Source organism: Colobus angolensis, unplaced genomic scaffold (genome assembly GCF_000951035.1).
Source record: "Colobus angolensis palliatus isolate OR3802 unplaced genomic scaffold, Cang.pa_1.0 Scaffold419, whole genome shotgun sequence".
Taxonomy (NCBI): Eukaryota; Metazoa; Chordata; class Mammalia; order Primates; family Cercopithecidae; genus Colobus; species Colobus angolensis.
The window spans coordinates 578988-604004 of NW_012117588.1; the positions used below are offsets into that span (position 1 = coordinate 578988).

Genomic DNA, 25017 nt, shown 5'->3' on the forward strand with positions numbered 1-25017 from the left:
TGGAGGGTTGTTTGGCTCTGTCCTTTTGCATGGACTCTGTGGGCTTGAAGAGGGGCTCCTCTGGGAATGTATCCTCTGATTCATTTGAGGTGGGATGGTTCATCTCTGTTCATTGATGAGCTCTGACTATCCCTTGTGAAGCCAGCACTGCATTCTCCAATGTCATTTACTTTTGCATTTCAATGTAGGATATAGATGTGCAGAGAATTTAACTTGCTTCTCCTGTGAGAAAGCAGCATCCTGACCTAACTCTTCATGCTGGATGACTTTCTTCTCTTCCTTCCAGCACTTAGCAAACCCCATCCCCATGCGGACTGAGGGGGCAGTGAGGCAGGAAGATGACACAGAGAAAAGACATTTGAGATTTGACATCACTGATGTCAAATCACAGTGGAGAAATACTGTGTTTTATGACCGCCACCTTTCTAATATCCATCTTACCAAAGTTTCCTGCTTGAGATGGTATATGCCTTTTACATTATTTGCCTCTAAGGGAAAAACTCAAAAGCCCAAAGTTCACCTGTTAGAACATAGTCCTTGTGAGGTTATATCTCAAAATTTCCTTTATTCTTGTCAACAAACTCAGAATAACTAAGTTAAACTTGCTTTATAACCTCTATTATTTCCATCCAAAACTAACATTTCCCTCCCATACCCACAAATTCCTCATTGCAATTTCACCAGTACATTCCACTGGATATTAGCTACGCTGCATGAACCAAGGGTGCAGCCTCATTATTGTTGTTTGTGTTGATGAGATGAGTAACAGAGAGTGTGCTCAGCACTTTAAAATGAATACTTGTGGCCAAAATATTAAAGCAAATAGCCTGAACCCCCACACCCCAGCCCCAGGCAAACATAAATTATGGTTAAACTTCCATTACAGAGAACTCCACAAACATGGATTTGATTAATTTGCTGAGCAGTTCATGACCCTTAATGTTATACTTTGCACTATGTAACAAAGGAGCTAAATCTTCAACAGCAAGGTTATTCATGGCACCCAGCCAGTTTCCTTCTCCCCTATAAGTCTAATCCTCTGCTGTCCAGCATGAAGGAGAAATACTTGGAGATCTTAGCAGCATGAAAGCCTCTTTGTATCACTGGGATTGCAGCATGCATGATCAAGGCCCAGGGCAGATCACCAGGCCACACTGCTCCTAAGACAGAGGTACTCAGATACGTGCTGAAAGCCTAGCTCAAATATTGCCCCAGGTGAGCCCCTTTGCTGAGTAGCACTACACAAAGAATACAGCTTCCCCTGCCTAGGAAAGGCAGGGCTCCTGGAAACAGATCTCCAGCCTAGCAATGAAGTACAGTCATGGTATTCTAAGAGAACACCTTGAATTTTTCTGTTGCTTGACTGCTAAGCCTCAAATTTTTCTGTTGCTTGACTTCTTCCCTGGCCACCACCCCCCAATCTGCCTCCCTCCAGCCCTATAAGCAGTACAACATGCTGAACGCGGACACTACTCGCAACCTCATGATTTGCTTCCTCTGGATCATGAAAAATGCTGATCAGAGCCTCATTAGGAAGTGGATTGCTGACCTGCCATCAATGCAGCTCAACAGGATTTTAGACCTACTTTTCATCTGTGTCTTATGTTTTGAGTATAAGGTAAGTCTAGAGTGGCACAACTTTATACCAGCTCTTATCTCTCAAGTGCAATTCTGTCTTGTCACTCATCCCCTTTGTTTGGGCCATGGAGGCATCATTAATTTTGCTCATTTCTGTATTCAAATCCATAACCCATTTGTAGGTATAGATATGATCATTTCACAGGGAAAGGATCTCTGCCTTATGCAGAAAGAACCCCATTTCTGTTAACAGAGTTTTGGCCATAGGATTCCCCAGAACAGCATCTCAGTGTAGCACGTGTCAAACCTGGCTGGCATCACTGTGGAGTGTACTGTTTTGGTAATTCTCCACATCAACGGGATCTCACCAAAGGACATGTCCTCCTACCTCTGTCTTGTCCAGGGAAAACAGAATTCTGACAAAGTCAGTACCCAAGTCCTGCAGAAGTCAAGGGATGTCAAGGCCCGGCTAGAAGAGGCTTTGCTCCGTGGAGAAGGGGCCAGAGGGGAGATGATGCGCCGACGGGCTCCAGGTGTGTTGAACTGGCCCTTCCCTGCTCTCTGTCAAGCAGTCTTCTCACTGTTTGTAGGGAGGAATGTCCTCCCAACATGATTAGAAACCATTACTTTCTTGAGATATTTACAGTAGTGTCAGAGACAGCAGATTCTGGGAGTCTGTGCCTGACATTTGTGTTAGCCCTGTGACTTTGAGGGAAAGTGCTGTTCTACGATCATAGGAACCCTGGAAACAGCACCAAATGACATCTTTTAATTAAAACTTGTTGATGGTAAAAGGTCACCTCTAAGAATGTCAGTCATGGATGAGGTGGAAGGTGTTTCCCTCAAGGCTGAGGCCTTTCTATGTGACATTTGGCTAGTCTATTCAGAGCATGGTCAAGAAACTGAACAGTTCTGGGCCCAAGATCATCTCCTGCAATCATTCAGGGCACTATTAGAATGGAACCAATTCCCTGAAATGGCTTCAGTGTCCCAGTCATTCAAGGGTTCCACCAGAGGAGGCATGATCTCAAAAAGGCTGAACTTGAATAGAATGAAATCCACAAGTACCCTCAGTCTTATTCACCATGCTCAAAGTAAAACAGAGTGACAGCTTATTGTATTCAAAGGGACACAGTGGCAGGGAACTTGGAGGGTGCTCATAGTTTTCAGTGGTGGTCAGGCACCCTCATTTGACACCCATACTTTTTGTACCCAATAATTCAGTAAGCTCCAGAGTTTCACAGGAATCCTTTGCTCATGAGAAATGTCTCTCTGACACTCCAGAAAGGCAGAGGTTCTTCTTATATTCTAGTCTATCAATCAAAGAGCAGGCTAACTTGGACATAAGCATGGTGACTTTGTCTCCTACCAGCAACCTGCATGGACTCTAATTAGCCTGAGAAATGGTGCTGAGGCCTCTCAGTTGAGCTTGTTATGAACTTCTGGTTATCTTGAAGGGTTTCATGCTAATCAAATTCCTATCATGCATTTCTTAACTCCTAGGGAACGACCGATTTCCAGGCCTAAATGAAAATTTGAGATGGAAGAAAGAGCAGACACATTGGCGGCAAGCTAATGAGAAGCTAGATAAGTGAGTCACTCAGCAACTTTGTGCTACTTTTACCTAAAGTCCAAAACTATTTTTCCCAGGCTACTTTTATTACTGAAACAATTGCATCCTTCCAAGGGTGGGAAAATGAAACATCATTATCTGTGTAAATACAATTCATCCAGGGACCCAGGATAACCAAAATATAGGGAGTTGTGGTTTTCAGCTCTTAAAAATTTGTCACATTGATAAGCATTTAAAGAAAACTCATATTTCTTTAGCAACCTCAGATGGCTTAATAAAAGTAACTGATTTTGTGGGGAGGGTAACAGGGAAATAGAGAATAGCAGGGAAATAGAGAAAGCAGGACACAGTGCCTAGGACCACCTAATTTCAAATCGATATTTCCATTCTGGAAATGTGTACAAGATACACATTCAAAGATATTTATGTCAGTGCTACTTAAAGTTGTTTTTTAAAATTGAAAACATTCTAAATGCTCCAGAATAGGAAAATATGTTTAAAAGTTGGGTTGCCATCAAAATATTTCAAAATCATTTTAATGACATGAGGAAATGCTTATGACATAATGTTAAATGAACAAAGGCAGGGCAGACACTTGGTTTTCGAGTAGCGTAGTGGCTCACACCTGTAATCTCAGCACTTTGGGAAGCTGAGGTGGGTGGATCACCCGAGGTCAGTAGTTCGAGACCAGCCTGGCCAACATGGTGAAACCCCGTCTCTACAGAAAATACAAAAATTAGCTGGGCATAATGGCAGATGCCTGTAATCCCAGCTACTCAGGAGGCTGAGGAGGAAGAATCGCTTGAACCCGGGAGGCAGAGGTTGCAGTGAGCCGAGATCGTGCCGTTGTACTCCAGCCTGGGTGACAGAGCGAGACTCCATCTCAAAAAAAAAAAAACCTCAAATCTCTGATGACATATAGTCAATGTATTTTTAAAGGCTGGAAGCAAATTTACCAAAATATTAATTGTGGTTTTCTTTGGGTGCTGGGAATATCGATAATTGATGTTTTCTCTTTTATACTCTGCTGTGTTTCCTACAGTAGATGTGTATTATAATATATATTGTTATCAGAAAACAATTATAAAGAAATGAAAGAATAAAAAAACCTGTTTGGATCAAAATGTATGCTATAGATGAATAGATATATTGATGTGCATTGCTATATATGCAACAATTTAGACGTATAAATGCTAAAAGTATGTATGTTTGACTAGATAGCACATGTTTCCAATACCGTTTAGCCACAGGTAGCCTAATGAGTCCCAGGGTTCACTGAGCAAAACGTTGTAGAGCTAAAATCACCCCTCACACACAGTTAACAAGGTAGGATACCCCGTGGGTGATGAAGCACCCATCAAAGGGGGTATGGAGAAGACTTGATTAGCAGTGCTGTTCTGTAAATAAATGTGAGTTAGTATCTTTGCTGTTGCCACAAGAATGAATCATTCTGGTTCACTTATGGGACTTTTGGGAGTCAAATTTATTTTAAAACATTCAATAAATAAGTATATTTTTATTATAGCTGTGACTTGGACCCAGTTGCTGGTATCATGCCTATTTGCTTTGTGTATGTTATTCTTGCACTAAATTCCCGGGACTGATTTATGAAATATTTGGATCTGAGAGTCCATACATTCTACTTTGGGCAATGAACAACAGCTACAAAATATGCATGCCGTGGGTGCTACAGAATTGCTTAGGTGGTTTGGCTCATCTACTTTACTAGATTAAAAGAAAAATCCCTAAGTAGGCCTGTTTTGCCTGGGCTGTGTAAACTGGTGTTTTGGAAAACCTTTCCCTTTGGCTTGCAGGAGCAACACAATATTGGTCCTTACCATGCATGGCCTCCAGTTTGTTCTGGGTTAGTTCTCAGCCCTGCACTACCTGGTGGGCTGCTGGTCATCAGAGCTAATGATTCACATCTGCAAATTCTCAGGGGCTTTGTGATTTTTATTTTTTAAAGGGAAACCATAGTAAAATTATAACTGCTCCACCTACCTACCTGGAAAATTTGTAATTATAATAGTAGTGTCTTTCACCCTCTTTCTGATCATTTTTCAATTATGTTGGCTCTGTTTCTTTTAGAGCAGTAATCGTCAACCTAGGCTGCACATTAGAATCACCTGGGGAGCTTTAAAACCGTCAGTGCCCAGTGGTACCCTAAACTACTTCAACAGGAAACTCCAGCAGGACCCAGAAATCAGTATTTGTTAAAACTCCCCGGGTCGATTCTATTGCCACCAAATCCACTGTTTTAAAGGAATAGGTGGTAAGCTTTTCTTTTCTTTGAGACAAGGTCTCACTCTGTCGCCCAGGCTGCAGTGCAGTGGCACAATACAGCTCACTGCAGCCTTACCCTCCTGGCCTCAAGCAATCCTCCCACCTCAGCCTCCCAAGTAGATAGGACTACAGGTGTGTACCACCACAACTGGCTACTTTTTGTATTTTTTGTAGAGACAGGGTTTCACCACATTGCCCCGGCTGGTCTAAAACCCCTGGGCTCAAGTGATCCACCTGTTTTAGCCTCCCAAAGTGGTGGGATTACAGGCATGAGCCACTGCGCCTGGCCAGATGGTAAGCTTTTAAAAAAGCAGATTAGTGGTAGTGATGGTTGAACAATCTGAATGTACTTAACACTACTGAACTGTATACTTAAAAATGGTTAAGATGGTAAATTTTATGTTAGGTGTACTTTATCACAATACAAAAATTTGGGGAAAAAACAGATTAGGACACTCTAGATCTGTGCTATCCAATACCACAGCCATTAGCCACATGTGGCTATCAAATGCTTGAAATATGGTTAGTTCAAATTGAGATAATAAATCAAGATAAGTGAAAAATACACACCAGAGTTTGAAGGCTTATTGTGAATAAAAGAATGTAAAATATTTCACTAGTAATTTTTTTATATTGCTTACATAGAGACAGTATTTTTGATCTTTTAGGTTAAACAAAATATATTAAAAATAATTTCCCTTGTTTTTATTTTTTTTTTTTTAGTGTGGTTACCACAGTATATAAAATGACATATGTGGCCCCCATTGTTTCTACTGGACAGCATTGCTCTAAATTTAAAACTGAACTAGCAGTCAATTAATCAAAAAGGATGATAAGGTTAACATGGTAAATTTTATGTTATATGTACTTTATCACAATATAAAAATTTGGTGGCTCATGCCTGTGGTCCTGGATACTCAGGAGTCTGAGGCGGAGCATCACTTGAGCTCAGGAGTTCAAGGCTTCAGTGAGCCATGATGGTGCCACTGCACTGTAGCCTGGATGATAGAGCAAGAGCCTGTCTCTAAGGAAAAAAAAGAACTTTTAGATTTCATTTATTTTACACATAAATTATCACTTGGAGAATGAGAAAAAATGTCAAGTACCTTGGGACCAGAGAGCCTATCCTAAACATGAAAACATGTAAAACACACAGAAATGCTTATTTTTTGAGTCCTCGGTGGTATATAAGCAGCTGCAATGTCCCCATCATTAGGTTAAGGGGACTCAAGAACAGCTAAGTGGTAACCCTGGGCCAAGACATCTGAGCTGATATAATGATACCCCAACCCTGTGGTAACATCTTGGCTACTGAGGCATCTTGGTAAAGTCAATTCTTCATACCTCCTTTTCCTTGCAACTAGATTTGGATGATGATACAAAATGTCCCTTTACATCTTCACTTAGATTTCGTGAGAATAGATGGGCTAGCAAAAAAAACCCTTCTGATTCCTTAAAGTGAATCCTAATAGAGGAGTAAGCACCAGGCAATTTCCCATTCCCAAGTGGGCAGTGACCAGTAATGTCCAACAGGATGTCAGATCACCTGCCCTACAGGAATACAGTCTTGCTTCCCAATGGAAAAGGACGAAAGACCCCACACACTTGGCTGAGCAACCTCAAGAAAGTGGTCTTTGGGGATTTAAGAGACTGACTCTCCCCTGACCCGGCTCTGAAGCCCCACCCTTTCCTAACCCAGCCACATCACTGCCAAGTTCACATCACATCCAGTCTCACTCTCTCTCGCATGTTCCAGGGGCTTCCCCTTACTCAGATCTAGAAATGATTTTCATGCATGAAATACAACCATAGCCCTGAGGCTTTAGGCAACAACCTGATAGGAGAGCTTAATTGCTAGTAGCAACTAATAACTGCTTCTCTACCCATAGTGTTATTTTTATAATTGTCATCATCATCATTATTAATAATAATGGGGTTGAGGATGACCAGGTGACCTTACCTAGATGGTTGTTTCAACAAGACATAAATCACAGAAGGCACTTACACTATAGTTACTCAGGGCCGGTTGCTCTGTTTTCATTTCAAGGTTGACTATTCTGGAGATTCCTTTACACCTTGGTGCATAGATTACCATCATGGGGAACCTGGCCAGGTTTGACATGAGCTTTAATTTGACCTCTTGTTGTTTCCTAGAACAAAGGCAGAGTTAGATCAAGAAGCCTTGATCAGTGGCAACCTGGCTACAGAAGCACATTTAATCATCCTGGATATGCAGGAAAATATTATCCAGGTGAGGAAAACAAACACCCAATCTGATCTGTCTGCCATGAATATGTTTACTAGAATTGAATAAGGACTTCTTAATGCAAAATTGTGAAAGACATAAATGTGATCACATAGTACCTTTTTTTAAAAAATGAAGTTGTGAATTTACTATTTGCAACAGTGTCTACCTTATAAATTTCACAGATACCCAACATTCTTCTGGCTTCTTTGACTTAGGGCTTACTTGGAGAGGGTTAGGTGTTTGACAAACTGACCCTCTTGGTTAAATCTGTGTGAGTATGTACCAAGTTTATAATGTGGATGTTGGGCTTATAGTTTAGTATCTAGAACAGTAGTGGTAACTAGAATTTTTTCTGATGGGTCAACTCCAGTTGAATGATGGTCACTGTCGGATATGGGAGCTATGATTATGACTAGGCTAGGTAAAAAGAGTGCTAAATTTGATAAATGATGTCTTCTTTGGACTTAAATTGGTTAAGGAAAGTCATTTGTACCCTAAATTTGCCATCCCTACTGTAGAAAAATATAGCTTTGTGCACTTTGTATCATACTAATTTTATCTTCTCTGTGATATTTCCACAAATTCCCAAGATGTCTAGGTAATAATGAGTTTTTAATTACCCTGAAAAATGAGTTCTTACGTGTTTCCATTGAGAAGTCCTTCATTAGAGTAGGTCCAGGATTGCTTTTAGGGCTAGAAGAAATATTGTTGAAACACAGTGAAATCTTAATTCTCTAACTTTTAAATTGTCTAAAATCTAAGTAATCATATAAAAAAATGAACACAAAAAGTATGTGATATTTTAGTTGACTTTGATATCTTTGATAACTTAAATGCTTGGTATCACATTCATCGTATCTTTATATAGCACAGTATTAGGTGCCAAATATCTATACTAGCCCTCAATTGTATTGGTGTTGTTAGTCCTTCTGTAGCTGATAAGCAAGCTTCTATTTAGAAACCTTGCTGCCACCAAGCAGCCCCTGTTGTACTGGGAAGCCCACAATTGTGTTTTGAATCCCATAAGGAGAGCTATGTCTTGTACACAAAGAAAGAACTTTCCAAAAGATGTGACCCAGGATGAGGGAGATGGGCCTTATCCCTTCATTTAGGCACCCAGAATTAGTTAGAAATCCCAAACTTATTGGAAGCATTGAAATAAAGCCATTTGGAAATAGGTCTTCCGTTCCCATGGTTAATGGATGATACCCGTGGTGGCTCACCAAACTCTTAAGACTCACCACTGGAGATGGAACATCAGCATTACTGAGCTAATTGTCAGGAACATCCAGTTCATTGGCACAGTGCAGGCGTTCAATAATGCTGTTCTTCCATTCCCCTAGGCGAGCTCAGCTCTGGACTGTAAAGACAGCCTGCTGGGAGGTGTTCTGAGGGTGCTGGTGAATTCTCTGAACTGTGATCAGAGTACCACCTACCTGACTCACTGCTTTGCAACACTCCGTGCTCTCATCGCCAAGGTAAACATGGGATGCTTGTTTTCTTCCTCTTAGTTAAGAGTAAGATTCTCATCTAGCTCCACACTTCTCTCTTCAGGTGGACCCAAACTCACAGAGCGTATTAAGTGGCATCACAGTAAAGGTCTTAAGTCTTCCTAGGAAGAAAGCAGATGCCCTGATTCTGTGGGAAGCCACCATGTAGAGGAAAAACAGTGGCTCCCATACTTGAAATGTGGACCTAACTCTAGAAGTTTAAAATGGCCATTCACTGAAGGTCTATGACATGAGAGCAGAGATCAACTGAGTGACTTAGCAATTTCACTCTCTCTCTCTGTAAATCTCTGCTGAGTGAGATTAAATCCTCTATGTGACTCCCATTAGTCTTACAAAATGTCATGCCATAAAATGCCAGGAAGGTCAGAAATGAATTTCTCACAGCCTGAGGAATGAGGATTATCCTGGGGTAACATGCAGATTGTTTTTCCACTTATTTGTTTATTTATTTTGAGACTGAGTCTCGCTCTATCGCCCAGGCTGGAGTGCAGTGGTACCATCTCAGCACACTGCAGCCTCTACCCCCGGGTTCAAGCGATTCTCGTACCTCAGCCTCCTGAGTATTGGGATTACAGGCGTGTGCCATCACAGCCAGCTAATTTTTGTATTTTTAGTAGAGACAGGGTTTCACCATGTTGGCCAGGCTGCTCTCGAACTCCTGACCTCAAGTGATCCACCTCCCTCAGCCTCCCAAAGCGCTGGGATTACAGGCGTGAGCCCCCGTGCCTGGCCTATTTTTCCCTTTATTGAAGATCTCAGTTGGTGCCTTCTACATGAGGTCTTTTAAATTTAAAAAGTAAAATTCTTCTGCTCATCCTTATCAGGACCATTTTCTCTTTCTTCATCACCAATAAATTCCCAGGAACCCAGGAAACTCAGGTTTAATTCCATCACAGTTGTGATTTCACCAGTGAATGCAACCTGGCTCACAGTGCAGTTAATAACACAGCTCTGACCTTAGGTGGACACTTCATAATTAAATCTCAAGTCTATTCCATTGCTTAAATTCATCTTCTGATTCACATAGCTCATTATCTTTGTGGAGTAATGCATTAACTCCTCTCGGCTTTTTGCTTGTCCAAATGGACATTTGCATATTTTAACGGTCCAGAAAGTGTATCAAAGTGCCAAGTGATGCCTAATGACCTCTTATGTCTCTCCTAGTTTGGAGACTTACTCTTCGAAGAGGAGGTGGAACAGTGTTTCGACCTGTGTCACCAAGTCCTGCACCACTGCAGCAGCAGCATGGATGTCACCCGGAGCCAAGCCTGTGCCACCCTTTACCTCCTCATGAGGTTCAGTTTTGGAGCCACCAGTGTAAGAGTTCAAACCAGCTGAGTGACCTGGAATCAGTAGAGAAAATTGATGCAAAGTATCAGCTGAGAAAAAAACATGAGGAAATTTTGCAGTATTTCAGTTTACTTCTGTCCTGTGAGAAACAAAGAATTGAGTATGTAGATAGATAGCAGCTTCCGTTTTAATTTGCATGTAAAAGTGAGTTCATCAGATAAATGCAGTGGTCTCTATTAGTATGTTTCTAAAATAGAAAGCCAGGGGCCGGAAGTGATGGCTTTTGCCTATAATCCCAGCACTTTGGGAGGCCGAGGCGGGTGGATCACTTGAAGTCAGGAATTCAAGACTAGCCTGTCCAACATGGTGAAATCCCGTCTCTACTAAAAATACAAAAATAGCCGGACGTATTGGTGCGTGCCTGTAATCCCAGCTACTTGGGAGGCTGAGGCAGGAGAATCGCTTGAACCTGAGAGGCAGATATTGCAGTGAGCCGAGATTGCCCCATTGTACTCCAACCTGGGCAACAGAGTGAGACTCCATCTCAAAAAAATAATAATAAAATAAAATAACCAGGTGCAGTGGTTCATGTCTGTAATCCCAGCACTTTGGGAGGCCAAGGCAGGCAGATCATATGAGGCCAGAAGCTCAAGACCAGCCTGGCCACCATGGCGAAACCCCCATCTCTACAATATAAAAAATAAGCTGGGTGTGGTGGCACGCACTCATAATCTTAGCTACTTGGGAGGCTGAGGCATGAGAATCGCTTGAACCCAGGAGGCAGAGGTTGCAGTGAGCCAAGATTGTGCCACTGTATTCCAGCCTGAGACCCTGTCTCAAAAAAAAAAATAATAAAATAAAATAAAGAAAGAAATGGAAGAATATTTTAGATTAAAAGTTATCATCTGTGGGGGGAAAAATACAATAGACAGGTTAGAATTCAGAGGAGTGTTTCCTGTTTCTAAATTCTGACTAGCTAGTGCCAGAATGACCTGTGGGAGAGATTTTTAAATGATCAGTGTCATTCAACCTTAGTTTCATTTTAATATTTTATTTATATATTTATTTATTTATTGAAACAGTGTCTTACTCTGTCACCCAGGCTGGAGTGTAGTGGTACAATCATAGCTCACTGCAGCCTTCAACTCCTGGGCTCGAGTGATCCTCCAGCTTCAGCCTCCCATGTAGTAACTGGGATTATAGGCACAAGCCACCTTACCCAGTTAATTTTTTTTTTTTTTTTTTTGCATTTTTGTTGAGATAGGGTCTTGCTGCATGCTCAGGCTGGTCTAGAACCCTTGAGCTCAAGTGATCTTCCCTCCTCAGCCCCCCAAAGTACTGAGATTATAGGCATGAGCCACCCTGCCTAGCCAAGACTTGAGTTTTATTCAAAGCTACGAAGACTTTGGAGTTCAGCTTTATTATAGAACAGTCAAGTTTGCTTTAGTTTGTCTAGATTTTGATAGATTCTTTGGAATTTCCATTTGTGGCCATGTTAATAAGTATGCTCAAGTGATGTGGAAGGATAAATTGGCCCATGGAAGAAAGTCAGCCTCCTCCAAATATATTAGGGATGATTATTTAAATGCCTTCAGGATATTTCTCAGGGGACCTTGAGATAGCCATGTTTTTCCATGGGCCTGTAAAGAAACAAGAAACAAAACCTTGTTGCTTACACAGAATTCAAAATCTCAGAAATGCTGGCCGCCGAAGTCCCCTTATTTATTTATTTAGAGACAGGGTCTCGCTCTGTCACTGTGGCTGGAATGCAGTGGCGAAATCTTGGCCCACTGCAACCTCTGCCTACCAGGTTTAAGCGATTCTCCTCCCTCAGCCTCCCGAGTAGCTGGAATTACAGTTGTCCACCACCATGCCCAGCTAATTTTTGTATTTTTAGTAGAGATGGGGTTTTGCTGTGTTGCCCAGGCTGGTCTTGAACTCCTGACCTCAAGTGATCCACCCTCCTTGGCCTCCCAAAGTGCTAGGAGGCCGAGCCAGAAGTCCCTTTCTTTAAATAAACTTTACATAAAGTCCCAAGAAGAGACTCTTGGCACAAAAGAATATAACATATTCTTGGACCCAACTGTATAAGAATCTTCCAGCTTGCAACACAAAGGCAGCCCAGTCCTCAATGAAAGTTTAAAGGGAGCCTGACAGATTTATGTGAGAGCAATGTCCATTTAAACCATTTAAACAACAATATGAATCTTGTGCAAAGTGTAGCTCCCATTTCATTGAGAGAAGAGGAAATGATTAAGAGAGGGGTAGAGGAAACACTGAGGAGCTGTTTGTGTCTGGCCATGCTGCTTTCAGTTATCTACTGCTAAGTGCGTCTTATTTATTTCATCTTTTTTTTTTTTTTTTCACTGATGCAGAACTTTGCAAGAGTAAAGATGCAAGTAACCATGTCGCTGGCATCTTTGGTGGGCAGAGCACCAGACTTTAATGAAGAGCACCTGAGAAGATCCCTGAGGACAATTTTGGCCTATTCAGAAGAGGACACGGCCATGCAGATGACTCCTTTTCCCACCCAGGTACGCCAAAGCACATACCTTGTCTCATACATGAGTCTTGGGTCTGCCAACTATTATGTATGTATGTATGTATGTACATATATATGCAATTTATATATAAATATACTTATATAACATTTGCAAGTATTTATTGTCCAATATGCATGTGCTCTCAGCACTATGAGAGGTTTTAAAAAGAAATACATCCACCACTGTCCCCAGTCTCAATATGCTAACAGTCTGTTTGGAATGCTCAGTATCAACACAATTAGGAGGCAGTACAAGACAAATGATACATAAGTGCCAACTGTGTGGTCAGGAACTAAATGCTATGTAAGGTTAGAGGAAGAGAGGTCATGATCAATAAACAGTCTGGTGGCCAGGAAAGCCTGCGAGGAGGGATAAGATTAAAGGCTGGGGTAGGATTCAGTTAGGCAGGGAAAAAGTGAGGGGGAAATTGTGAGTAGTTGAAAGAATGCATTATTTGTGTCTGAAGGGATGGTAAAGGGACCAACTTGTCTGGTGAGGGGTAAGGAAGGGCCGAGTTTGAAAGAGCTTGTAAACAAAGGTGTCCTAAGGAAACTTGTAAGGACAGTAATCTCTTCCGTGTCCATTACAATGACCATAGAACTCTAGCCTGTCCCATTTATCTTTTAACTCCAGCTCCTAGCCTGCTCTGTGGTAGGGTCTTAATTAAGTGAGAATAAATGAATGAATGTTTTCTTTTGTTCCCTTAGTCTGAGAACCCTATTTCCAGAGTCTATTTTGCCCTCTCAGGCAATGTGGCATCCTCATTCTCAGAACCTTTTTCCTCCCTCTACATCACATCCTTCCTCTCTCATTTCATCTTGACCATACTCCTTTAACTTCGTCATTTGTGTAGAAGTATTCACCAACAAGACCAATCAAAATATGGGCAGTTTAATAAAGGCCTTCAGTGCCTTCACCCAGTGAAATGACTTTAGTGGTAGAAATTTTAGGAGCCCTGACAAGCTGGCAGAGGGGAAGGGGGGTAAGACAACATTCTGTGGCTGAGTCACCTGCCAGGGTCTATAGATCAAGTCATAGTCTCTCATTGTTTTTGTACTGCAGGCTCCCCTGGACCTCCACTGTTGGCTTTTGTAATTAAGAATAATGGTTACAAGAGATTCTAAAATCTCTGAAGCCCTGGGAAGATCCAGGAGGCTTCTGAGACATGGAACTCAAGCTGAGGTCCTAAACTGTTTCCTACTTGGTATAAAAAGCCCTTATATTACAGAGTAGAGTTTATAACTTTTCAGGTTACAAATAACTGAAACTGGTTCAAACTCATTTAAACAAAAATGTTGGAGATAGAAATAGTATGAGGATTTATGAATCCAGGCAGATTTATGAATCTCAAGGGCCAACACACATCCAGGTCTCATAAGCACCTTGGCTGGTGAAGATGAAAACTACAGAGTCAGGTCTGGATGACTTCACCACCCCTAGTCTCTGCTGCCCTCCGATCCAACCCTTCCCATGGCTTCCCCTTGCATTTCAATGTAATCCTAGCTCTTCACATGGGACTACAAAGCTAAGATTATTTTGAGGCTTACACTTTTTGCAGGTGGAGGAACTTCTCTGTAATCTGAATAGCATCTTATATGACACGGTGAAAATGAGGGAGTTTCAGGAAGATCCTGAGATGCTTATGGATCTCATGTACAGGTAAGCTTTCCTGACACACTCAAGGGGCATCACTTGGGGGTCGAGGATTTGTCACTGTGGAGTTCTTACTAATGTAATGATCACAGTTAACATGGATATAGTGGTTTGGATAATAGCCAAATAATATATAGAAATTAAACATTCAGAGTAGGTTAATTCATATGTAAGTTTTCAGAAGGATCTCCCTAATTTAAAGTGAGGCATTATTTAATAACACTATCTTCTACTTGCCACAGAATCAGAGAAAAGAATAATGAACTGTTATTGGAATTATTTTCTATATGAATTTTTTCCAATTATATTCAGACATACATATATAGTTTTACTTTAGAAATCATTTTTTATGCATAGTTTAAAACTTGGTCTTCCAGTCCTTGTTCAAGAGAAATTACTTACAGAGGCAAAATTGTCCAGATGCAACATCATACAAAGTGCAATACTTTCTTGTCTTCTGTTTTATTTTGAGAGAAAGGAAAGAAAAGGCAGAAAATTGCCTGAGAGCCATTAAAATAGACATCATGTTATCAAGTATTTTTTCCCTGTAAGGCTTTTACTAAGTACTATTTCTTGAAGGTCAGCACAGCTTAAACATGGAATAAAAATAGTTGGACTAATAAATGTTTTCTTCTCTCTCGTTTTCTGGAAATGTAGGGCAAAATCTCAGGTGGAGGGGTGCGGGGAACTCTGGGGGAGAAAAAAAGAAAAGGTCACACAAAGTAGAAGAACAGTGTCATTAACCCACTGTCCTCAAAACTACTTCTCAATCTGTCTGCAGAATTGCCAAGAGTTACCAGGCATCTCCTGATCTGCGGCTGACCTGGCTCCAGAACATGGCAGAGAAACACACCAAGAAGAAATGCTACACGGAGGCCGCCATGTGCCTGGTGCACGCTGCTGCATTAGTAGCTGAGTATTTGAGCATGCTGGAGGACCACAGCTACCTGCCCGTGGGCAGTGTCAGCTTCCAGGTAGGGTGTGTGCAGCTTTTTCCTTAGAGCAGTGGTTCTCAACTGGGGCGATTTTGTCCCCCAGCCCCGGGGACATTTGGCAATGTCTAGATACATTTTTGGTTATCACAACTGGGGTGGGTGGTCAGGTGCTACTGGCATCTGACTGGTAGAAGCCAGGATGCTGCTAAACATTCTGCAAGAGGAGAGCTCCCCCAACAAACAATTATCTGGCCCCAAATGTCTGTAGTGCTAAGGTTGAAAAATCCCAAGTTCATACATTATATTTACCTCTTCTAATTGCTTTCCCATCGTCGTTGGGTTTTGTTTTTTTAATTATTGTTTACAATAATGGCACCTAGCCATTATTAATAGCACTTTAGGGAGACATTTGCAAACACTTTCACATGCATGGCTTCATTTGAACCTCCCTGTAAAGCTGTGAAGCAGCTAGGTAGGGAAAGTGTTATTACTCCCACTTCACAGATGAGAGAACTGAGAGAGCAACTTTTCTAAGGTCATTTAAACTCTTTTTCAAAGATTGTAGTTGACACAGTATACTGACATCTGTGAAAGTTTGGAAAACATTGGATAAATGATTTTCCTCCTGGCCCATTCATTTGATTCCACTCTCCAACTTTGGAGGGGCCCACTCTCCAATCCAAAATCAACAAAGAATCAAATTGACCTGAGAAAGGAAACAAAAGGCTGAATCAGTACCCTTAGGATAAGCTGAAAATTACCCACAGTTGGCAAAGGGAAATTGTCTGCCAGACCTAAAAGCTGGCTCAGATGGGGAAGCTCAGTGGCCACTTAAAGTGTTCTTACTGAATAGTTTAATACAGCCTTTAGAGAGAGAGAAAATAAAAAAGCACAATGTTGGGTACTTTTTTTGTAAGAGACAAATTTGTAGAGATGACCATCCCTGAAACTGTGAACAATATAGCTATAGTAATAGAGTGTTTTTCAAGCCAGACTCACGAAGTCATTTACAAGGGTTTGTATTATTCTTGTTTGAATTTACATGGCTGATTTTATGAAAGGCTTTGTTCTTGTTATTGTTCTTCAACACAATTTTGTGATGTTGTATGAACCAGAAAGAAAGAACAATTCAAAGTAGCTTTCCCAGGCCTAGAGAATAAGTCACCAAAACTACGCTGGTGGAGCCAGGAGCTTCTGGTTTCCCAGAATGCAGCAAAGCTGGGTATTGCCTCCTGTGAATAACTCCTCCTTTCTTATGGTCCTCAAGAACAAAAATAGTTATTCTGTCATTTCATGCTCGGCAAATGAATTTTCTTCCTAATTCAGAAATGTTTGTTATAAAAGCTGATAATTAAATCTCATCCAAAAGCATAAAAATAACAACTGATTTCAAATCGCATAAAAGTGCACAAGAAAGTTATATGAGTTATTTTAGATGTATCTGCTTCTTTTCTCAAATTTATTTTGACCATTTGATACTATCAACAATAAATATTATAGTACTCCTCTTTCAGTTCCCAGGAAATTGTAAGATTTAGCCCTTCATATTGTTTCATTTACTAAACTATTTGATAATTCTTTTATTCCTTTTTCCTGTGACTATATTTGATTTAATATTTATCACTTAAATATCAATTGCATTTCATTATTGACTTTTATATTTAGTAAGCCTTACTGTCCTAATTTTACCTAGAATTCAATTGATTTGCTAATAATGACATGCCAAAGTGAGACAGAATCATTATTACACAATCAACAGAAATATCCCACATTATCCCAACAGGGGGGCATACAGCCCTATCTGTTCACATATCTTTATCCATTGATTCCTTCTTTTAGAGAATATTGAATACTTATTCTGTCCTAATGAATGTTACATTCTAACCAGAGACATACCGTATAACTAATTACTCCAATCTTTGTTCAGTTATAATTATGAGAAATACTGTTATAAAGAGGCACAAAATATTGTGAGCATTTATGGTCCAGGCCCTGTGAATCGGGGAAGGGTGAGGAAGTTGAAAAGAAAGGCAGAAGAAACTGAAGTGTGAGGGCTTCGTGATGTACAGGAGGCAATGAGTTAGGTGTTCTCAGCTACAGAAGAGAAGCCAAATTATATTAATGTGTATGAGTGAATTCGTATTTCTCTCAAATGAGACATACCAAATCAATTTGGAAATGTAGCTGGCAAGTGAAAGAACACCCAACCCAGACTGACAGAAGGTAAAAATGGAATTTATCAGCCTGTATGAGGAACGTGAGCCTGGAATAGCACCTGCCATACTGGACCCAGGGGCCCAAACAATGTCAGCAGATCTCAGTGTCATCACCATTTCCCATCTCTGCCATCTGTTGTGTCAGCTTCATTCTTCACAGCCTTCCCACACCACAGTTTAGGTTTACATCTCTAGGTTCAAGCCTAGGAGAGAAGAGAGATGCCTCCTTTCTAGCAGTTGCAGAGAAAGCCTCAGTGCATCTTATTGATCCTGTTCAGGTCCTGTGCTCATCCCTGAACCAGCCATAGTGGCCAGAGAAATAGAGTGCTCTGATTGACCCAGGGTCACAGGTCCACACCTGGAGTTATGGGTGATTTCTTCGAGGAAAGAATTCTAGACAGCATTAACAACAGACGTCCAGTGTTGATTTTGCAAATGCTCTTTGCTTTGATTTTCAACCTTGTTCTGCTCCAATGAAATTGAGCTTTTGGAAAAGATTTATAAGCTGGAGATAAATAAATATGTGCAAGGAAAATAACTTTGAGGTCACTGAATTCCAGGAAACTGAGATCACTGAAATTCTGTGTCCCAGAGTGCGATATTTATTTCACAACTGTAGATATGGACACATTCTTAGATACTGCTGTTACTTGTACCTCCCTGATTCTGAAGCCAAGAAAGTCTGCAGAATCCTTTTCCTCTGACTACAGCTAATGAGGCTACATAGCTTCAAATCTGTTCCTCTAATGTGGAAAATTGCATACAATTCTAATAGTATCCTGGGTTATTAAATGCTTTCAACTGAATTTCTTGGACCTTCTGTTGTCACAGAAACATCATAATACATAGGCCAGGTTTGGAAGAAAGACTGGCCACAAGGACTGGCCACTTGAAAGCCTCCTCCTATATTCCTAAAACTACGTTACAGTATTGGATGTGAAGGGATAGGGCTACCTGTGACAACTATGGACTGATTGATTGCTAAGGCTGATTCACTTGCTCTTGTTACCAGGCCAGAAGGCTAACAGCTTTTAGTTCACAAGCCAACTCTGCTCAGTTAGTAGCGGCTGACTAAAGCACTATGCTGAAGAATTTTGAGACTATATCCAAGCTCTGGGGAAAAGTACTATAGTTGATTAGTTATGCCTGCCATGATTACAGCCATAGGAAGGAGTGGCATGTGTGCCACCTGTTTATAATTCCTAAACTGGGAAGATTTCCCATTTCTTCTCTTTTCCATATGCATTTCTTCCATAGCTGTGAGCTAAGAACGATTCTTGACCTGTCACATATTCACTGCCAGGGCCAGTGCTAGGGTGAGGAGGCACTCACCCTCAGGGTCAAGCAGATACCAGATCAGTACTTTCATGGCCCTAAAAGCGAGTACCTCTCTAAATTTTATGTCTTGGATTTCTTACTTTTTTCACCCTGACCATGGTCTCTGCATGCTCTGCTAGAGGCTCTAAACGCAATGTTTTTGTAAGGGAAAAAAATGCATGGAAACTAAATGTTCAGGAAGACACACACACACACACACACACACACACACACACACACTCACACACACACACACACAGAGTAACTGCTGCAATGCCATGAAAACTTCCCTAATGAAGACAGCCTCGCTTGCTGTTGTCGTATGTCATGGCTATTTATCTGAAAGTCAACTCCAGAGTAGAAACATACTTCAGAAAAACACCACTGGAAGTCAGAGGTCCGCTCGGTGAAACAGGGAGTCTAGTTAGTGTTAATTGGCCTTTGCCTTTTGAAAACCAAGACACCAGCCCTGTGTCCCTTAGGGTTGTTTCACTAAAGTAACTCAGCTGTTGTGACATTGAGGTAATTGTCCTTTATACAAAATCTCCTAATGGTTAAAAAGAAAAACATGAGGTTTGAAGACCAGTTGCTCAGTGTGCCCCTTCTAAACAAATGGCAGACTGATACTCTTGGGGTAGAGTTACAGACCTCGTTTAGTCACAGCCTTGGTAAGGATCTGCACACCAGCTTCCTGCTTTCCCCGTTCTGGGTTCCTGTGGTCTCTTAATAGTCTGGTCGCCCTGTTCTCTAGGCTTATACTGTGGTCTCTTTCAGAATATTTCTTCCAATGTGCTGGAGGAGTCTGTGATCTCTGACGACACCCTGTCACCTGACGAGGATGGGGTGTGCGCAGGCCAGTACTTCACCGAGAGTGGCCTGGTGGGCCTCCTGGAGCAGGCTGCAGAGCTCTTCAGCACGGTCAGTACCCAGAGGGCATCCCGGGGCCTGGCCTCCCACACTCCAGCTGGACTTGGGGTGCTGGGAACACCTGGTCTTAATGGCCCAGTCAGCCCCACTTCCTGAGGACACATGCCAGGGTGTGCAGGGCAGGGGATGGGCCTGGGGAGGACTTTGATGTATGCAAATTGCATGAGCTCCCCAAGGGAGCTGAGACAGCCTTTCATCACAGTGCTGGTCTGACCTTCACTGCATGCTCATTGGCTAGGCAGCAGTTTCACAGTATTATTTCCATTTAATAGGGGTGGAACTAAGCCACAGAGAGGTGAAATGGCTTGCCCAGCGTTACACAATAAATGATGAGGCATGTTTTCACTCCCTCATTTTTCCTCTCAGAGAAAAAAAAAATAGGGAGGAACCACTGGGAGGAGAGAGAAGGAATGCACAATGTCTTCCCTCCTAGCCACTGTACAGTCTGAAGGATCATCACAGACCAGGACCAGCTTCCAGAAATGTGGGCACAGAAACCACTGAGACTCGTGTGGTTAACTTAATCTGGATCTAAATAATCCTAGTATATATACTAGAAAAATATAGAGAGAGGTGAAGTCATTGAGATTCAGGGCAAAGAGGAAACACTCTTGTCTCTTTTCTTTTTTCTTTTTGATACAGAGTCTTGCTGTGTCACCCAGGCTGTAGTGCAGTGGTGCAATCACAGCTGACTGCAGCCTCTGCCTCCAGGGTTCAAGCAACTCTCTTGCCTCAGCCTCCTGAGTAGCTGGGATTACAGGCATGTACCACCACACCCAGCTAATTTTTTGTATTTTTAGTGGAGACAGGATTTCACCCTGTTGGCCAGGCTGATCTCAAACTCCTGGCCTCAAGTGATCTGCCCACCTTGGCCTCTCAAAGTGCTGGAACTACAGGTGCGAGCCACCACGCCCACCTGTTTTCATTTTAATACTCTCCTTCCTCCTTTAAATTTTAAGCCAAGAAAGTATTCGATACTTTACTCTATTTAGCTGACTCAATTTTGTTTTCATCTATGCTATACTCATCCTTATTTTCCAGTTTTTATTTCCAAGTTTCCTGTCTACGATTTTATGTATTTTAATTACTGTTTTAACTATCTTCTCTCTATTCCTGCTTTCCTTTTCAGGATTCAGAAAATGTCTAATATACTCTCATTTTTCCTCAAACTCAAGAAAATGAATTAGAATCCTCCTAACTCTCTGGAGGCATACATTTAGCATCTGGCTAGAGAAGGACCTCTGATGAAATTTAAATATACTAAAACTGCCTTTCTGAATTGCTGTTAGTCCTTGCTACCAAACTTCTCTCCTGTTTTTGGTTTTTGTTTTGTTTTGTTTTCGTTTTCGTTTTTGAGGCAGAGTCTTGCCTTGTCACCCGTGCTGGAGTGCAGTGGTGCAGTCTTGGCTCACTACAGCTCCGACCTCCCGGGCTCAAGCCAACCTCCCACCTCAGCCTCCCAAGTAACTGGGACTACAGGAGCATACTACCACACCTGGCTGATTTTTAAATTTTTTGTAGACATGGGGTCTCCCTGTGTTGTCTAGGATGATCTAAACTTCAGGGTTCAAGTGATCCTCCTGCCTCAGCCTCCCAAAGTGCTGGGATCACAGGCATGAGCCACTGCACTCAGCCAGTACTTTTTTTTTTTTTTTTTTTTCCCAAGAGCTCTTCTCCCTACTTATCACCATACAGGACTACTTAGCGAGGTGTCTAGTTCAGTTGGAAGGCTACCACTGTCCCCAAAATGCTCAGATACCCCGCTCTTGCCCTGTAAAACACTGTGATACAACAATAAATTCACTCTCCAGCACATTGTTTGGGCAATGACCTCTGGTTGCTCTTCTTACGTTTCCAGTGGATTAAATTCTCTCCGATGCTCTTCCCCTCTTTCCAAGGGAGGCTTATATGAGACAGTTAACGAGGTCTACAAGCTGGTCATCCCCATCCTAGAAGCGCATCGAGAATTCCGGAAGCTGACACTCACTCACAGCAAGCTACAGAGGGCCTTCGACAGCATTGTGAACAAGGTAGCGGGGGGAGGCTGGCTGGCAGGTCCTGTTACCTGGTGGCAGACGGCCCTGTCCTACAGATGCTTAGCCATCCTTCCTCTCCAGGGAGTGATTTACCTTTAGCACATTGCTTTTGCTCTCACCTGTCTAACAGAAGAGGGCTGGAATTCCTCTAACAGAGGACCAAAATTCCAAATGTGAAAACATACAGCTTAAATTACTTTATAACCAGGAAATGTGAGAAATTTTTAAGTTGACTTAAAAGAAGGCCCAGAAATCTTTCATGGGATTTCTTTTGTTGTTATTTCTGAAGTTTATTCCGTAAGCATTCATTTTTTTAAGGAGTAATTTCTGTTTACATCAGCCACAGGAGTCAAATGCTTTGTTAACACAATGAAAGACCCCTGCGCTTTGCAACTCAGTGACTCCTCAGAATGACATAACTAAAGAGAGCTTTTTATATTTTGTTCCTCAGGATCATAAGAGAATGTTTGGAACCTACTTCCGAGTTGGTTTTTTTGGATCCAAATTTGGGGATTTGGATGAACAAGAATTTGTTTACAAAGAGCCTGCAATTACCAAGCTTCCTGAGATCTCACATAGACTAGAGGTAAGAAAAGTGATTCTGTGTGCTTGACCTGGTACACTTTACAAAAACAAGTTAGAGTGGGTCATTACCAAAAATAAACAGAGTTGTGAATTCATCATTGACCTCTACATAAAGTTTTCCCCTTTGCATTTATAAAAGGCAAAGTAGAAAGGTATTAGGTGAGATCATGAGGTGATGTAAGATTTTGATAGTTTTTCCCTAACACTCTGTGTATGCTTTTCACAGTTTGTAATTTTATATGGTGAATATTTATTTTCAAGTCTGGAGGTCATGTGCTTTCTTATCACCCTTTCCAAATGTTAGTAGTTTATACTAGAAGATAGAGAGTGATAGAGTTTTTCAACGTGAAGTTTATCATCTTGACTTTGAAGTAATCTAGCCAAATGACTGAATCACCCCTAGATAATGGTGAGGCCATCCTTTAGGTATCACTGGATGGCACCTGGGGTCATTCTGGTATGGAGCTACTCGGCAGTAGCCATACCATGGGCAGTGGCCGGCCCAGCTCTAACCTGCCAGTGACGTTTGGTCCACAATATAACAGAAAAGTGTAGCATGTCGTTAGAAGCAAAGCTGAAAGCATGGAGAAAAAGAGAAACAGCCTAGAGAAAGGTCAGGACAAAGGAAACACAGGTTGTAAGGGCCAAATACTAAGAATTCAGTCAAAGGTGCCTCCCCGAAAAAACCTTCTCAAGCACATTTGGGGATTTGGATGAACAGGAATTTGTTTACAAAGAGCCTGCAATTACCAAGCAGGACTGGGGTCCTTTGAACTGCTCACAATTAGCCAAAGATTCACTCCTTGGGTTTCATTGCTTTGAATTTGTGCCCTCCTATGAGTGTAAAACTTAAAACATTTGTGTTGCCTAATGACTTCTTACACTCCCCATCCATGCTAAAAAAGACAAGAAGGTTTATCCTTACTTAACTCAAAGAAGCCATTGCCCAGAGTGGCTGGGTGAGTTCCTCCAAAACTGTTTAACACATGAGAAAAAGAGCGAGCAATTGACCCCAGACCACTTGGTTCCCTATATTGTTTCCCCTACTTAGAATTAGAGGTATATATTTTATCTTCTTGTCCACTGTGATTTGCCACAATATGGGAAGCCTGGTGACCTCTAAGTTCCCAGGGTACAGAAGGCGAGAAGTAAAGAGTGTGATACCCCAGGAGGTACCTCAGCAAAAATAGTGATGTTAGCTGAATTAGAGGCCGAGCATACATCTTATAAGGAAGCATATACCAGTTGACAGTGCTATTTTTATTTTTGTCTTAGGAAATGCTGAACTTTGCTCATTAGCTCAGAGGGGCTCTCAATAATCAGTGAGCATTGTTCTACCATGCACTTGTTCCAAACTTACTTCACTTCCAAGAAGACAAAGAGTTGCATGATGTTAAAATAACCTTTATAAACTATTGGTTCTTCTTACCTAGGCATTTTATGGTCAATGTTTTGGTGCAGAATTTGTGGAAGTGATTAAAGACTCCACTCCTGTGGACAAAACCAAGTTGGATCCTAACAAGGTATTAAAAAATTTACAAAAAATAACCGTCACGCCCTAAATCCCTCCATTCTCTACCCAAGAATACATAACGATCTCACCTACCTGGACTCTCCAAGTCACTGAAATGCAGCAAACCTTTTTGTCTAGAGTTCAACTACTAATTGGTCAGATCCTAAAGAAAACATAGACAAAGGCAAGAATCATAATAGGAGCTACCATTTATTAAGCACCAACTGTGTATCTGGAACTGCATTAGGCCCTCTACATGTATCATTTTATTTCATCCTGCAACAACCCTTGGAAGTAGGTTTTGTTGTCCCTATTTTAGAGATGAGAAAACTGAGACATAGAAGAGTCAAGCACCTTTCAAGGTCATGGAAGCGGCAGAGCCAGTACTCAGACTTGGGGTCTGCTGCTTCTAAGCCCCTACTCTTCAACACGGCTCTTTACTGCCTTTTTATAAAGCCTTTAAACTGTCCATTTCAAACATGTGAAAAAGATGTGAATTTCCCAGTGACAACGTTTATTGGCTTCCTTCTTGAGGCTGCAAGTATTCCTTCCATCCAACTACAGGATCATTGTGCTGTTGGGGGAATGGTAAAAAGGGTTTGGGTTTGGGTTTCCTCACTTTTACAAGAGGGCATGTTCCATTTCACCCCAAACTGGGTGTACAGTTCTGATGCTAACGCCTGGAGGTAGCATCAGCTCCCACAGGTTAAAGGCTCAGTCCTCAAGACGGCCCTGACTTCAGATGCCAGCTTCAAGCGGGACCCCAAGGCCACCCGCACTTCTGATCAGCCAGCTACAAATTTGGAAGT

General features: G+C 41.6%; 1 protein-coding gene across 3 annotated transcripts in view; it reads left to right on the forward strand.

Annotated features, from left to right (window-relative positions):
* Positions 1-25017, forward strand: part of DOCK8 (dedicator of cytokinesis 8) — a 243141-nt gene that overhangs the window by 197241 nt on the left and 20883 nt on the right. For all 3 annotated transcript variants that reach the window (XM_011956463.1, XM_011956464.1, XM_011956465.1), the window contains 13 exons: positions 1436-1618; positions 1982-2111; positions 3082-3169; positions 7589-7685; positions 9026-9160; positions 10358-10510; positions 12859-13017; positions 14585-14685; positions 15461-15653; positions 19922-20065; positions 21973-22104; positions 22562-22696; positions 24129-24218. In XM_011956463.1, the coding sequence (XP_011811853.1) occupies positions 1436-1618; positions 1982-2111; positions 3082-3169; positions 7589-7685; positions 9026-9160; positions 10358-10510; positions 12859-13017; positions 14585-14685; positions 15461-15653; positions 19922-20065; positions 21973-22104; positions 22562-22696; positions 24129-24218 (1740 nt within the window). The remainder of the gene's footprint in view (positions 1-1435; positions 1619-1981; positions 2112-3081; positions 3170-7588; positions 7686-9025; positions 9161-10357; positions 10511-12858; positions 13018-14584; positions 14686-15460; positions 15654-19921; positions 20066-21972; positions 22105-22561; positions 22697-24128; positions 24219-25017) is intronic.